Source organism: Hippichthys cyanospilos, chromosome 11 (genome assembly GCF_059441005.1).
Source record: "Hippichthys cyanospilos isolate Australia breed blue-spotted pipefish chromosome 11, RoL_Hcya_1.0, whole genome shotgun sequence".
Taxonomy (NCBI): Eukaryota; Metazoa; Chordata; class Actinopteri; order Syngnathiformes; family Syngnathidae; genus Hippichthys; species Hippichthys cyanospilos.
This window is the reverse complement of record NC_142379.1, coordinates 5,559,563-5,575,853: the sequence shown is the minus strand read 5'-3', so window position 1 is coordinate 5,575,853 and position 16,291 is coordinate 5,559,563. Positions and strand designations below refer to the sequence as shown.

Sequence of the window (16,291 nt, the reverse complement as noted above, 5' to 3'; positions counted from 1 at the left end):
TACCTTCAACAGATTGAACATAGCTACACACGTTTAGAAATCAAAGCAGCACCAACATATTTTCAATATACGACGCACATGCATTGTTAGAATACTGCAGCAACACAATAGTGACATGCCTGTTGCATTTACTAGTGGAGAGGGCTCCCTGGTGGTGAGTAAAATAGCAGTTCTAACTCAAAATCAAAATGTCAGTAGTACCTTCTTCTGCCTTCCTTTGTTTACCAGGAGATAGATTGCCACCAAGTGTCTTGAAAAAAAAAACTGCAGGATTCAAATAATCATGCTTATAGTCAGAAATTTACGGTATATGTTTTCCACCACATAAGTGCTTGCCTTGAAGTCCTCAAAAAGCCCTCACACGGCCAAAGCAAAAATACATAATAAGCTTATTTAGGCACTGACAATTATCCCAAGTCGCGTCGCAGATTTAAATGCTGCATTCAATGAAGGTGGGAAGTCGAATACGTCCCACTCGGATTGTCACAGTTCTGCCCTCAAAGCATTTGAAATAAACATAGGCAACCAAGAGGGCTGATACGAGTCCTTTTTTTTTTTCGATTTGGCAACACGGATTTTCCAATTCAAAGGAGGGTTTCAGTTAGTGTGACTAGAGGTGACCCATTTTGAGCCTCGAGTCTCGAGTCCCGGTTTTATGTAGGTTACATCCTGGCGTCCCCTCTTTTTTTTTTTTTTTTTTTTTAAGTCCTGCAAGCCACTTATTTGGGCCATGTAAATGCGACTGCGATGTAAATAACCGAACCATGAAGTAGCGAGGGAATGCGGTACTGTACTTGCGCTGTTAACTGAAGATGCATTCAATGACTCCTCACGCAGTCCAACATCTGAAACCTTAACAGAAATACAAATTATTTTTCAAACTCTTGCCCTCTGGTCACCACCAGAGGACTCAAAACAGCTTTTTTTTTTTTCCTAGAAGAAGAACAGACTGAAAATAACATTCGCACTCCATTATGTTTTTATTTCTTCTTTTTATTGTTCATATTTATTTGATATGCACCAATGCAGCACTGCCAGCAGCGCTCATGTGGAGGACGAAGGACGCACAAAGTCACTTTGACTCACCGAGGCTGACATACGTACATCTAATGTATGTAATGGATGTGGGAACATGCTGAGTCATTAACGCTGGTGTGAATCACTTTCAGTCGGCATTAAAAGCGGCTTGGCGGGCAGCAGGAGGGGTTTAAAGTCACAGTGACACGTCATGTTCAATTACGGCCACTATAATATAGTACCGTTTGCCCAGGGACTTAAAAGCAATGACTTAAGCCTTGTGGCATTATGTTACAAATTATGGAAATTCCTTTGATTTTTTTTATTGTATCGTAAAAGTGTCAATAGGGAAAAAAAACACCAGGGAGCTGAAATTTGCAGTAGATGATTAGAATATATAAAATTTCAAAATGCAATGATTCTGATATTTCTATGTGATTGCAGCTGAACGTGCGAGATTTTGTGTACAAAAATAATTATTGTCCAAAATTAGACCCTATCAAACCATTATAATCGCAAATTTTTAGATGTATTATTTTAGGATTTATTAAATTAATTTTCCTGCGATTTTTGCAACATTCCGTTGAGCGGCGGTCAAACTATGTCAGCAAACAGAAAATTCTTTCTTGACTTCTGTTTCATCTCAAGACAGAAGGTGGCAGTAGAGACCAGTTAATGGCTATGTCAATAAGTGTCATCGTCACTTCACAGGCTACAAAGACAGGCCATGCCATTTTTTTTATTTTTTGTGGGCGTTAATAAATGTAACCTACATATGCATGGATAGAACTGATGCCACGGAACAATTTGAGTGGTTGAAGGGAAAAAAAAATCCTAAATACCTTTATTATTGAGCCTTTGAAAGCATTTACAAACATTACTACTTGTGCTGACTTAAGAAGCGGCACTGAATAATTTATTCCAAGCTTAAACTCTTGCCACCATAAAAGCTTTATTAACTGTACATATTAACCACCATACAAGTATGAAGAAAATAGATAAATTCCTGTAAATTACTCAATACAACTGGAATAAAGAAAACCTAATTATCCATTTGCAGCACTCCAAGCAGCGTTTCTTTCTGCAGGTATTGGCAAATCCAACTCAATGATTTTGAATGCCATGACAGGAGCATTATTTTTTGTTTTCAAATGAAGAGCAAAATAATTGGAACATTAGGCTTATTACTAAATTGTGCACAATTTTGGTATGTTTAATATTGGATGCACATTGTCATTTGTGACAAAATTTTCCGACAGAAAATCAGGGAATTATACAGATGATGTAACACGATCTGTTCGAGTTGCTGAATAAAATACACCTAGAGTTACCACTACAAATGTATATGACCACAAAATATACAGTATAAACATAATAAGTTATTTGTAACATATAAACTCGTGAATGTTAGAATGATTAACCATGTGTACATTTTATATTTAGCATGGATTCAATTAGAAGTATGAAACAATTATTTGAAAAAACACAAAGACAATTGTTAGATTTTTATATAAAAAATTATTGTGTTCTTTCTTAGAAATCAATTATGAATCAATTAACTAATTATCTAAGGGATAATTGAACACAAACAAAGAAAATGTGTATAAATACATTTTAATGAATCAATCATAGAGTAGAAAATTCCCCTATTAGAAATATCCCACAACTCTCGATAACGTAAATGTTTGGTAAATATAAGAATGTAGTTGGCCGGTATTTTGCCTGAAAGTTTAGTCTTTGTTTATGGAATGCGAAATTGGTTCCTGTAACTCACAGAGGGTTTTCGCTCGGCTTCTAATTTGGGAGACTTAAAACATTTTTGCTTTCTCCTCCCCTAGTGCGGCAATTAGCATTGTGTCAATATAGCTAATAATAATGTTATGGCTATTTTGGGCTGAGATGTGGGTGTGTAAATTGCTGCAGGAGAGATTATACATGCTGAAGTGGCAAATAGGAATAAATGGATTTTAATAGGGGTAAACAAAGAGAGTACTAAGGCCTAAACAACAGTCCGTGAATGCAACGAGCGAGCGTCTAGCATCTTAATGGCTACTGTAAGCTCAGGTTTCACGCAGATCCACCCGGACTCCCTCTGGATCCGGGGAGAACGAAATATAATAAGATTCGCCAAATAACTGCTTGATCTGGAGAGATCCGATAGAGATTAAAAAAGCGTCGCAACGTATTGGATTTTTAATATTAAACTCGCCGTCCAATCGGGATGAGGCGAGACAGGATTTCATTTGACTGTGATAGAGGACAGAGAGGTTTACATGAAAAAAAAATAAAGAAAAAGATGAAAACTTTGAATTGGTCTTTTCCATATGTTTTGAAATGGTTTTTAGGGAGCAGCCAGTAGGGGGCGAGTTTCCTTTAGGATGCCTCAACAGAACTATAAGCAAAACAAGTGATGATGACACTAAGAAATAGCAATTAGCTGGTCTTTACTGCCACCTACTGCCTTGAGGTGAAACACAAGTCCACAAAAAATTTTTTGTTTGGTGACATAGTTTGACCGTCGCTCAACAGAATGATGCAAAAATCGCAGTAAAATGCATCTCAAAAATTGTGATTAGAATGGTTTTATATGATCCAAAATTTGCTAATTTTTGCTAATTAGCAATGCTAATTTTTGTACACAAAATCTCGCACGTCCAGCTGCAATCACATAGGGGTGTCAGAATCGTTATATTTTGAAACTTGACATGTTGTAATCATCTGCTGGAAAATTTCATCTCCTTAGTGTTTTTCTCCATTGATCATTTGATGATATCATAAAAAAAAATCAAAGCCTTTTCCATAATTTGTAACATAATGTCACAAGGGTTAAACTGAGGTTTTTGAAAACGCTGTCATTGTTCCAAAATAAAAATGCTCTAAAGTCAGTGGTTATGAGTTTTTTTTTTTCCTACCAATCGTTCCAATTCAATAACTTACATTTTTCCATAAGTGCAGGATTTTTTTTTTTATTGATCTTATGTCCCTAACCCGTCGCACTGCAAATACCTTCCATTGTCGGCGTTCTAATGATGAGGTCAGCCTTCAAAAGGCGCCGCCTGGACTCTGGACCGCTCAATAAGCAGGGCAAACACAAAAAGGACCGAGATAAAGGCGCGCGGCTAAGCTAGCAAATTGACGAGTGTGACAGCGAAGGAATCCCAACAGGGTCACGGCGTCCTCGCCTAATCTCTAAGGGCGACACGATGCCGTTTTTCCGGAAGCAATAAGCCTGATAAAATCTGATCCTCATCTCCACTTACCTCATGCGCCGTTATGCGCCTTGACTTGTCATTTATCATAAGTAAGAGTGGAAAAAAAAAAAAGATTCAAGGAAGTGATTGTTGCGTAAAGGCGTTATCGAAGTAATGGAAGCGGCGAATTGTGTGACTGACAGGTTTTGAGTGGCTCTTGTTCCAAGGAAGCTGAGATAGGCTCCAGCCAGCCTCGCATTAATTTCTGAAAGTATAAAAATAAATGGTACAGTTACAGTACAGTTGTGTGTTCATTGTTCCTGTTAAATGTCGTCACAGGAAGTGTCTGCTCGTTTCTGCCATCTGGAGGTGATGTTGGTGAATCTCACAAATTCATGGGAGGCAAATGATGTCATAAATATAGTGTCTTTACTCATTTAATCCCCAAAACACATTTTGACGTTTTTTTCAGAGTCCAGACATTCAATCTTCCTTTTCTATTTTTTTTATTGATATTTTGAAAAAAAAAAAAAAGTACCTACAATTGAATGTCGGAACTCTTTAACAACAAACTAACAAAAAGTAAAACTACGTCTTTGGTATTGAGTGGGTAAGAATGGGGTTCACTTCGAATTACTGAAGTAATCATTACATTAGGTACTGTAGTAGGTAATTTAGTACTAAAGTTATTATTGATACATAAGTACTTGAATGCTTATTGTAATTAATTACTTTTGTACATATAACTGAAAGTAATCAATTACTTAATTGCCTAATAAAACTAAATTTAGTACTTTTAGTACCTAAAATAATGAATTACTGAAGTACTGAACTCATGAATTACTTAATTCTTAATTCACGAGCCATGGTTGGGCCCTACTTCAGCTAAAAGCTTGAAAAAAATATGTATACAAGTACCTAGAATCAAATGTCTGGACTCTAAAAAAAATACATGAAAATACTTCTTTGGTATTGAGTGTGTAGGAATGGTGGGCACTATTTCAAGTATTGAAGTAATTATTAGCTCTTGTAGTAGCTAAATCGGTACTAAAGTAATTGATTACTTCAGTAATTGAATGCTTAAAGTAATTTCTTCAGTACACATCACCAAAGTAATCATAGTACTGAATTAGGGTAACTTCTTAATTTAGTACTTGGATAATACATTACTTTAGTGCGTTTCGATTCTTTTGACTAGGACTGTATTGTTTGTCTCCAGTCTCTCTTATTGATCATTCTGACACAAGTCCAATATAGTCATTGTTTTCGTTTTTTTCCGTTCTCATTTTTACTCCTCTTTTGTTGTCGAGTGTCTTCCATCCGTACATGGTAGCACTTGTCCTTATTAGGGTCTGGGATGAGTAGTGCCTGTCTGTTTCTGCCAACCGGAGGTGATGGTAGTAAATTGCACAAGTGGGACTGGATGGGAGACGTCCGTTTTTGAAACATATGTCCCTCACCTAGCCGAATTTGAATATTAAGATTGAGATTGTGGAATGCACTAACTTTCTGCCTGAAGCATAAATAATGCATCGCTATCTCTGCTGTGAAGCTAAGTAATAAATGGATTAAAATACAGAAAAGAAATATATCTTGTCATGTCTTTAAAGGTTTACAATAAAGATGAAATTGTTTGTACCGTTTTTCGCCTTAGGTCAACCTTCCACTGTTTAGAGAATGGCAAATCCATATTTTCAGTTATGGTTAAAATAAAAGTAATGCAATAGTAGCGTAATGATTTTTCAAATACAGTAATATTGTAATGTAACAGTAATAAGCAGTAAATAATGCATGACAGTTTTGAAGTAAATCGCCAAAAGCTGGTGTTTAATTTTTCCTATTAACGCTAAATCCATCCGAGGATGCCTCGCTTGTTAGCGAGTTAGCCTATCCCTCGTTCCCGCGCTGGAAATTGCCATCAAAACGTGTTTGTTGCGGCGTGCGGCAGAATGACAAGCAGCCTCTCCCATCATTTTCGAACCCAGCAGGAAACTTTTCCCCAGTCCACTTAATTCCATCTCCTTTGCTCACTCCGCGCGCCTCCCATCCCTCCCTCCCTCCCCCTCCTCTCTTTTCCGCCACTTCGGAAACAATCCGAAACTGGCGAGAGGCCCGGCTGAGCGCGTCGCCACGGCAACGCAGTATTAACAAGCGTGACCTGAAGATTCCGTTCGAGGGCGTCTGGGAGAGGGACGGGGTGTGAAGCCGCGCGCGGCTCAATTGATTCCTCACTTTTGCCCTCTAATTTGCTTTCCCCGCACTTGGACTGATTCGTCAGCGCCCGGGTCCTGGCTTTCTTTCCGACGGCCAATTACGAGGCTGGATGGACACTTGATGGGGCGGGTTGGACTCTTCTGTTTGGTAACTGGGAGGGGGAAATCTAATCCGGCACAGAAACACACGCCCGCTTTTTATTCGAGCTGCGACGGTGGCTCTGCTGACCTCATGAGGCGCGTTTCTATGGTTACGCTCTTCCATAACCTTACACGTCTGTGAGTTGAAAAGGTGAAAAACATCTCCCATAGAACAATAAACTAAATGGGGAAGGGGAAGCTTTGGTCATTGGATGTTGTTTTTTATTTCATTTTGTTAAGATTAAAATTTCTTGTACTGATCATTTTTCATTTAGGATTCATTCCGTGCTTGTTCCCAACCCTTTTAATTATGAACTATATTGTTGTTCGTTGTAAAATTCCAACACAATTCAAGGTGTCTTTTTCAAGAATTAAATGGTTAAAAAAAAAAATTAAAAACCATATATATATATATATATATATATATATATATATATATATATATATATATATATATATATATATATATATATATATATATATATATATATATATATATGTGTGTGTGTGTGTTTGCAAAAGCACGCAGGAACAGGAAAGTTTTCTTTTTGAATTAAGAGCAGATCAATTGGAACATGAAACAATTTATTCGTAAATGGTGTTCTTGTGTTCTAATTTGTAATTTCTGTTCTCAGCATACATAAAGAGAAATGTAAACACACAAATGCAAAACAGGATGTGACTAATGCGGATTGTGAAACGTGTGGAAGATTTTTTTCTCTTCAAGAACAGGTTAGACCTAGAGTGTCCAAATCCCATCCCTGAGGAGGCTAGCCTACAAATTTTTGGCTTTTCAATCCCCCGACACACCTGATTCAACTGATCAGGATCCTTATCATCTTCCGCTAAAACTGCTGATTAGCTGATCATTTGAATCAGGTGTGTTGGAGGATGTAATCTTGAAAAACATGTAAGATGGCATTTGGTCACCCCTGGGTTAGACTTAGCTAATGCCCAGGTCTCTGCAGAAGAGCAATTGTTTTGACTCAGATTGTATTCTTTGTCACCTGTCTCTATTATTGATCACTCTAACACAAGTCTAATATAGCCTTATTTTTTTTTCCTTTTTTCTCATAGCTTCTACTTGTCAGTCCCCTATTATTGTAAAGTGTCTTACGGACCTTTTTGAAAGGTGCCAGACAATTCCATCCGTTTACGGTAACACTAGGGTCTCGACTGAACCACAAGGTGGTTTTTGAAGGCGTCTGCTTGTGCGAGTTAAACCTTTGGCTGATTGGAAGACGTAAATGATTGACCATGAGAAAATGTCTGCCTTTTTTTTTCGGTTCAAATTGTGCAACTTGAGTAACTTGTAAAGGTCATCTTTAATGTTTACTGGTTTCCTGCGACTCATTAAGATATGGAGATGAGGCTCTTTTTTTTGTCATCAAAATGATAAATTGCTTTCTTAAAAATGGCAATTAATACTCTGGAGTCGTTTTTGTGTGCAGATGTGTGTATGAGTGAGTCATTATTTTTCTCCCTCCTGCAAAAATAAACGTTACCTTTATGTTTAATTGGAGGCGCTGCTTGTGGTTAACATTCTGAGTAATCTGACGGTTGTTTTTGAAAATGTGGTCTGATTAATATACAGCTGAATGTTTCATGTCTTTGTGGTGGGTGTTTGCCCTCAAATGAACAGCAAATTTTATACCCCGCATTCTTTGTGTCACTTGTCATTATTCCTCGCTTTTCATTTAAAATGGACGCCGCACTCCTAAAAACAGAAGGCAGGTGCGATTCTTTTTTTGTTCGCCTAAAGTTCCACAATGGAGAGGAGGCTTAAATGAGGTAGAACAGTCGGCTGGGGAAATGATGCTAGTGTGTGTTGTGCCGTTATAAGATCGTTACGTCAAAACATAAATTAGTTCTTTTTTTTTTCAGTTATTATGTATTGCATGGCAAATCCATTAGTGCTTTGAAAGTTAAGCCAAGTGTTCAAACATCAATAAATGAGAATATTGTTAGAAAAAAAAAAAAGGAAATGTATTGTGGTTTATAGAGACGGATTCATTAAACACATAGAAAAGTCATTTTTAGACCACCGTTTTCTACCTGATTGAAAATAGTAGTTTAGTGTTTTATTATCTCTAATATGCTGATTTTTATTTCTTTTTTTTAGCTATAAGACACAATTTTTCAACTGATTGATGTAGCGGCCTTTTTGTCTTTTTTTTAAGACTCTAGACATTCAAACCCAGGTACTTAAACTTTTTCAATTTTTTGGCTAAAAAAAGGTTCCAAAACTCCCTATTGTTAAATGAGGTAATACTTGGTACTTTCAGTAATTAAGTACAAAAATAATTAATTATATTTGGTGAACTATTAAGGTAGCAGATTACTTTAAGTATTGAAGCGCTAAGGCGATAGATTAAGTAATGAGTAATTAAGCACTGGTAATTGATTATTTAGGTCACTAAAATTACGGTAATCAATTACTTTGGTACTTTATTACCCAGCTGAGGAACACCCATTTTTGGACCCTATATTTTGGCAAAACAAACTCTTATTAATTCCCGGTACTATATATTTTCTTTGTCTGGACGATTACAAAAATAAACGTTAAAATTAGTCTTTGGGATTGAATGAGTTAAGTAACCTTCTAAACTTGTTGAAGGTGATCGGCAAAATGTAATGAGAAAAGAAGACAGCAGGGGGGGGCCAAGCATTTTGTTTTCCTTTATTAAGTTCAAGCTTGTGAGCCTGTTGTTAGTTCCGCTTTTTGGATTTTGGAAGCGTTACCATGGTGTGTCTTCTTTTTCGATTCTCACCAGAAACAAAGGCCGAACTGGAGGATCTAATGGCAGACATCAAGAAACTGGCCAACAAAGTGCGCTCCAAGTTAAAAAGTGAGCTCAATTCATATATATATATATATATATATATATATATATATATATATATATATATATATATATATATATATATATATATATATATATATATATATATATATATATATATATATACTGTATATACACACACACACACACACACACACATCTCATGTGTTCCAGGCATTCAGCACACTATTGAGCAAGAAGAAAGTCAGAACAGGTCGTCAGCCGATTTGAGGATACGCAAGACACAGGTTAGTATTTACAATACAGTATTTATGACATGATCATACTGTTATTGTTTTCTTTAATTTCTGAAAACGATTGAACATTGGGGGAAAGACTTAATCACCTGATGCTACTTTAGTTGAGCATTTTAAATGAAAGGGGGATAAGAAAAAAAAAACTTTACGTTATATATAGTGAAATATTGCTGTAAATTTAAGACCGGTGAAAACAAACACAGACACACAATCACTATCATAATGATGTCATTAATAAAAGAAAAAGTCATTTCCACGGGTGTCTTGACTTAGAGAAGATCATCATCAAAGACTTTCAAAACAAGGCATTTGTGCAAAATCATACTCATATTGTCATTCTAATATTGTCAATTAATATGGGCTTTATCAGTGTATCTATCTCAGGTGGGGGTAATAATACCCCTGGGGGTACGTGAAGAGACTTCAGGGGGTACATGAGATTTTAACAACGTTTCTGCAAGTATTAGCAAGTCAATACTTCCTAATGCGATGAATGAGAAATGTCTCTTTTCAAAACGAGAGCACATCAATTGGAACATTAAGCATGTATTTCTGTTAGTGCCACAAAACATTAAATGCTTTATTTTCTTTAAGTTTTATGCAGCTGTGCTATGTCATTTGTTACAAAATTTACTGGCAGATGAGCCAGAAAAAAAAAGCTAATTATGTTTCAGAATATGTTACCTGTTGTTGTTTTAAATCAGAACCAGCTGGCACATCATTTAGTTTTAAATGTAAAAGTGCTTTGTTTAGAGTGTACTAAAAAAAAAAAAGATCACAGGGTTTACATCATTTAAAAAAGTTTGAGAACCACTTGGTTATGTTACTGATTTTTATGGGGGGAGATACAAGAAATGAAATATTGGTAAACAAGTCCCTCTGTGTTATCCCAGCACTCCACATTGTCCCGCAAATTTGTGGAGGTGATGTCCGAGTACAACACCACCCAGTCGGACTACAGGGAGCGCTGCAAGGGACGCATTCAGAGGCAGCTGGAGATCAGTGAGTAGAGAACTTTTCGGGCCCATGTGGCGTTATTTGATTAAATTAAGAGGGGGCGGGGCGTTCGTTTTGCAAATATTCAGGTTTGAAAATCAATATAGACAGGAAAACACTAGCACGTAGAGACACCCGAGCCCCGCATGTGGGAGCGGTAAACATGATTTGGTGCCATCTGCCAATGTGGAGCAGCCAGGTTCAAATGTGTGAGCGCCACCTGTTATCCCGCGAAGACGGCACGTTGTCAAAACAAGGTCGACGGAATGATTACGTGGTGGAGTAAGGCGCGCGTGGATCTGCCCGCCCCGCTTCCCCCCAAGAGAACCGGCCGATCCATCTGATTCGATTTGTCAGCTTGTGGAGCCACGGGGGACCTTCGTTTAGCTCACCTGTCGTAAAGGGAGGGATTAGACACGCGGACGGAATGGAAACGTCAGGGGAGATGGGAATTTGAAAACACTGGGGGAAGACTTTTGAACAGGAACATCTAAAGTTCATTGTTTGCGCTGCAGGGCAGATATTTGAACCGCACTAAAAGTTGATATAACGTTAATGCACAAACTGTTAAATTGTTTGCGGTCTATGGCTGGATAGATGGATCTGATTGAAGGAAGGATGGTGGATGTTGCATGAGTGGATCTGATGGAAGGGAGTAGAAAAGGAAGGGAGGATGGATGGATGGATGGATGATGGATGAGTGAATCTGTTGGCAGGAAGCAGGTAAGGAAAGAATGAAGGATGCATGGATGATGGATGGATCCATCGATGGATGGTGGATCTGAAGGAAGGAATGATGGATGGATGGATGGATGGATGGATGGATGGATGAGTGAATCTGTTGGGAGGAAGCATTTGAGGAAGAAATGAAGGAAGGAATGATGGCTGGCTGGCTCGATGGATGGATGGAGGAATGGATGATCTAGAGGTAGAAAGGATTGATGGATGATGGATGGATGGATGGATGATGGATGGATGGATGGATGGATGGATGGATCTGAAGGAAGGAATGATGGATGGATGGATGGATGGATGGATGGATGGATGAGTGAATCTGTTGGGAGGAAGCATTTGAGGAAGAAATGAAGGAAGGAATGATGGCTGGCTGGCTCGATGGATGGATGGAGGGATGGATGATCTAGAGGTAGAAAGGATTGATGGATGATGGATGGATGGATGATGGATCTGAAGGAAGGAATGATGACTGAATGGATGGATGGATGAGTGAATCTTTTGGGGGAAGCAGGTAAGAAAGGAAGGAAAAATCCATTCAAATCCCATTCATTCATTCCCATCAAAAGATTTGGAAATCTCGGGATTTTGCACTCCTAAAGAAAGGTGGTTTATTGTTTGATTGTTTCTGTAGATTTGTTTCCACAGCATGTGGGTGTGAAGATCGCACCTGGAAGTTTCTATTGTCAGATGGTCCTATTGAAATACCCGCTGTTTCCCCTATTTCCAGTTCAGGACGCATCCATCCTTCACCTCACTCAAAGGCAACTGGTAGAGACTCCCTCCCGCTCACCTGTGACCCTAATAAAAATGAGCAGTTAGCGTCTTGCACTTTTGAAGAGACTCACGCTTGAATCATCGTGAAAATGAAAAAGCAGGCTAATCATTTCGAGCGCTAGCAATATAAGATGAATTTTTAAATAATGCATCAACGATAACGGACGGAGCCGGTCCCGCAAGGCTCGGCATTTGCTTGCGCGGGTTACGGGTCGCCATGGCAACAAATAAAAGCCTCCCTCAAAGCCTTTGTGGGGTTTTAAGAGGAATTCCGAGTGGATATTGGCTGGCGGAAGTGCCTTCCTGTGTATATGCGTATTGGAGTGTGGCGCAATTTGATTTTTGTTTACCCCTCTGAGTGATGTGACAAAGATTAAGATTAAAGGTGAGGAACAGGGCGATGGCGAGGAGAGATGGCCTAATAAAGGCCACGCGTGCGTGCGTGCGTGTGTGCGGTCGCGACTGGTCGTGACTCACTTGCTTCGTCCTTCAACTCAAGCTGTGACCCTCCTGATGTGGAAATGGCAATGACATGCAAGGTTCATTACCGCCTCAAAGAACTTTATTCGGGGTATAGCCGTATATGGTTGGACCAAAAAAAAAAAAAAGGCAAATACAGGTAGAGAAAAAAAGTCTTATTTTTGTAAACATCAGAAATGGAAAAGGTCTAAAATGTCAGTAATATCATGCAAACTCAGTAGTAAATAAAACTCATAAAAAAATTGAAATAAATCAATAAATACATTGGGTAAAATGACAATAATCATAAGAGGCAAGAGAGTCAAAAGAAATTAAGAAAATGTCACGGAATAATCATTTTTGAATTATTAATTCAAAAAGAAACATTACAAAAATATATTAGTTACTCTAGTACCAGTCACGGTAATATTTAGAACTGAAAATACTGTATATAAATTTTAATTAAAAAAAAAAAAGGATGAAAAGGATGAAAAATTGACCATTCACTTTGCATTGTATTTGCATTGTAATAATTTAAAAAAAAAATGTGAAAAAGGAAGTGATAAGACAACGGACAATATTTTTAAAAATAAAAATCGTATTTGTCATCTATAATACAAAATATTTCAGATGAATTATGTGTAAAAGTGAAAAAGGTTTAACACTCCCTCAAAAAATAAAAATCACCAAAAAATATTTCACACATCAACAATAATTAAAATGTAGTAAAAATAAAAGTCCTTACATTATATTTCACATACATTGTATTTAACAAAAGGGTGAAAATTTGAAATTCCGTTAAAAAAATATGAATTTTTCAAATTAAAATAACAAAAGCAAAACCCAAATTAAATAAAACATTTCATGATGGTATAGAATGAAAGTAAATAAATAAATTAAAATAAACAGGGCAAGAAATATTATCAAAGAAAAAAATCTCAACAGCATATTTGTGCATTTACAAGCATTTTTAAGGAGTCTTTATTTCTTCCAATTTTTTTTTCAAGGTTTGGGCTAAAGGAGGCTCTGAAAATGGTAAGCATTAAATAGTTTGCGGGTGGCGGCGCAGTGAATAGCACGTCCGCCTCCTCCCGGTTCAAATCCACCCAGCCTTCCTGTGTGAAGTTTGCATGTTCTCCCCGAGCCCGCGTGGGTTCTCTCCGGGTACTCCGGCTTCCTCCCGCACTCCCAAAACATGCACGGCAGGTGAATTGGACATAATAAATTGTCCTTAGCTGTGAGAACGGTTGTTGGTCTCTGTGTGCCCTGCGATTGGCTGGCAACCAATTCGGGGTGTCCCCCGCCTACTTCCCCAAGCCAGCTGAGATAGGCGCCAGCAAACCTGCGACCCCTGTGGGGATAAGCGGCTCTAGAAGATGGATGGATGGATAATAGTTTATATCTCTCTGGTTCTGAGTGTCTTTCTACTCCAGTTTAAACGTAAGTGTGTGTAGGGGTGACAGAGGAGGCGTCTGATGCTGACTGGCCTCGACTAGTTTTCTCACAATTGCGCCCAGGAGAAGACCTGAATGTAGCTGAGCTAAGAGCTAATTCGCAAACGGAAAAGAGGACACGTCTGCGGAGGGCCATTAAGGACTGTGAGGTGCATCGACTTCACTGGCATGCTTTTGGAATGTGCAAAGTCAGCTGGTACGCACGAGCTGATGATGCGTTTGAAGACTTTCTCGCACTCTCTTGTCACAAATGATGGAAAATTCTTTGATAATCAATGGGAAAATACCACAAGGGAGCTGAAAATTCCAGCAGATGATTGAAAAGGAAAAAAAAATTCAAAATGCAACGATTCTGACATTCCTATGTGTTTGCAGCTGGACGTGTGAGATTTTGTGTACAAAAATAATCATTGTCCAAATTTTGGACCATATAAAACCATTAAAATTACAGTTTTTGAGATGCATTTTAATAGGATTTGTTATATTGTTTTTACTCAGATTTTTTAAACATTCTGTTAAGTAGACCTGGTAGGTCCCCTCCCTCCGTCGCAAGGAACAGAAATGTCTTTGTTGACTTGTGTTTCACCTCATAACAGAAGGTGGCGGTATAGAGACCAGTTAATGGCTATGTCTTAAAGCAGGCATCTCCAAACTCGGTCCTCGAGGGCCGCTGTCCTGCAGGTTTTCCAGGTTTCTTTCCCCGAGACACCTGATGCAAATGATCAGCTCATCAGCAAGTTCAGCAGAAACCCGATGATGATCCTGATCATTCGAATCTATCTATCTATCTTGCTAGCTATCAAGCTCATGCTACATTGTTGCTAGCGAGCGAGCTAGCTAACGTTATCTATCTATCAATCTATCTAGTTAGCTAGCTAGCTAGCTATCCATCCATCCATCACAGTGACACTACACGCGAGATTTAGCTAACCGAACGCTAACATAGACGCATTGTAATCAGCAAGTTAAAAAAAAAAGAATAAAAAAAACAAAAGTTGTTCTTTTGCGCGGCGTCTGCAGATGGATGATGTCTGCCCTGCATACCGACACCAATTATTTTTTTAAATCACATCCCTCGCCGTGCAGGGGAAGGCGGCCTATTAAAAGGTGGCCCCGTCAGATGGCTTGAGAGCAAGTAGCGTAGCGCACACATTTCCTTTTAATTAAATTGAATGATGTGGAGAAATGGCCCTTAATCAGCGAGGGAGGAGAATTCCAAAAGGATTTTCATTGAAAGAATTTACTTGCCGGGTTTGTTCTTAAGTGTCTCTTCCACTGCGTGTTTTTGTGCTTCCTAGCCGGCAGAAATACGACAAATGAGGAGCTGGAAAGCATGCTGGAAAGTGACAATCCTGCCATCTTCACGTCGGGGGTAAGTTATGTCATCCAGATGCTCCTCGGTTAAGGCCATCATGTTTATCGCTAAGTTTGGTCATTAAAATGTCGACGTTTTTACTTTGTTTACTTAGACGTGAAGAAAGAAATAGAAAATCAAAGTGAGGAAAAAATCTTCCTTCGCCCTTATATCAGAGGCAATTCACATGAGAGGGAAAACATTGAAACAAGACACTAAGGAGCTGAAATTTCACCCAGATGGTGATAACATGTCAAGTTTCAACATGGCATGACCACTTAGTTATCACACTACCAGTTACTGCGAATGTGAAAAAAATAATTAGACCTCAAGGAAATGGGTTACACTAGTATACATTACACCCGATAAACAAAAGAGAACTTTTCTCTCTTTTTTTTTTTCCTGCCGAAGATCATCATGGACAACATCACCCAGCAGGCTATGAATGAGATCGAGACCCGGCACAACGAGATAATCAAGCTGGAAAACAGCATCCGAGAACTTCACGACATGTTCATGGACATGGCCATGTTGGTGGAGAGCCAGGTGCAAACTCCATCCGTCTGTCTATTGAGCTGGCAAGCTAGCAATGTCTTTCAAGCTAGCTCGCTAGCACTATCTATCCATGTCTCAAGGAAGCTAGCAGTTATCTACTGCGCTAGTTTGCTAACACTAGCTATTCATTCGTTCATCGAGCAAACTAGCAGGATCTGTCTAGCTATCTGTCTGTCTATCAAGCTAGCACTAATTATCGAGCTAGCTAGCTAGATCTACCGAGCTAGCTTGCTAACTCTGTCTGTCTATCAAGCAAGCACTATTTTTTGAGCTAGCTAACTAGAACTATCTAGCGAGCTAGC

At 38.5% G+C, this 16,291-nt stretch overlaps 1 protein-coding gene across 3 annotated transcripts in view; it reads left to right on the top strand.

Annotated features, from left to right (window-relative positions):
* Positions 1-16,291, top strand: part of LOC148415550 (syntaxin-1A-like) — a 53,438-nt gene that overhangs the window by 31,571 nt on the left and 5,576 nt on the right. For all 3 annotated transcript variants that reach the window (XM_088428400.1, XM_088428403.1, XM_088428401.1), the window contains exons 4-8: positions 9,337-9,411; positions 9,580-9,653; positions 10,556-10,664; positions 15,379-15,452; positions 15,846-15,980. In XM_088428400.1, coding sequence (XP_088284526.1) covers positions 9,337-9,411; positions 9,580-9,653; positions 10,556-10,664; positions 15,379-15,452; positions 15,846-15,980 — 467 coding nt within the window. The remainder of the gene's footprint in view (positions 1-9,336; positions 9,412-9,579; positions 9,654-10,555; positions 10,665-15,378; positions 15,453-15,845; positions 15,981-16,291) is intronic.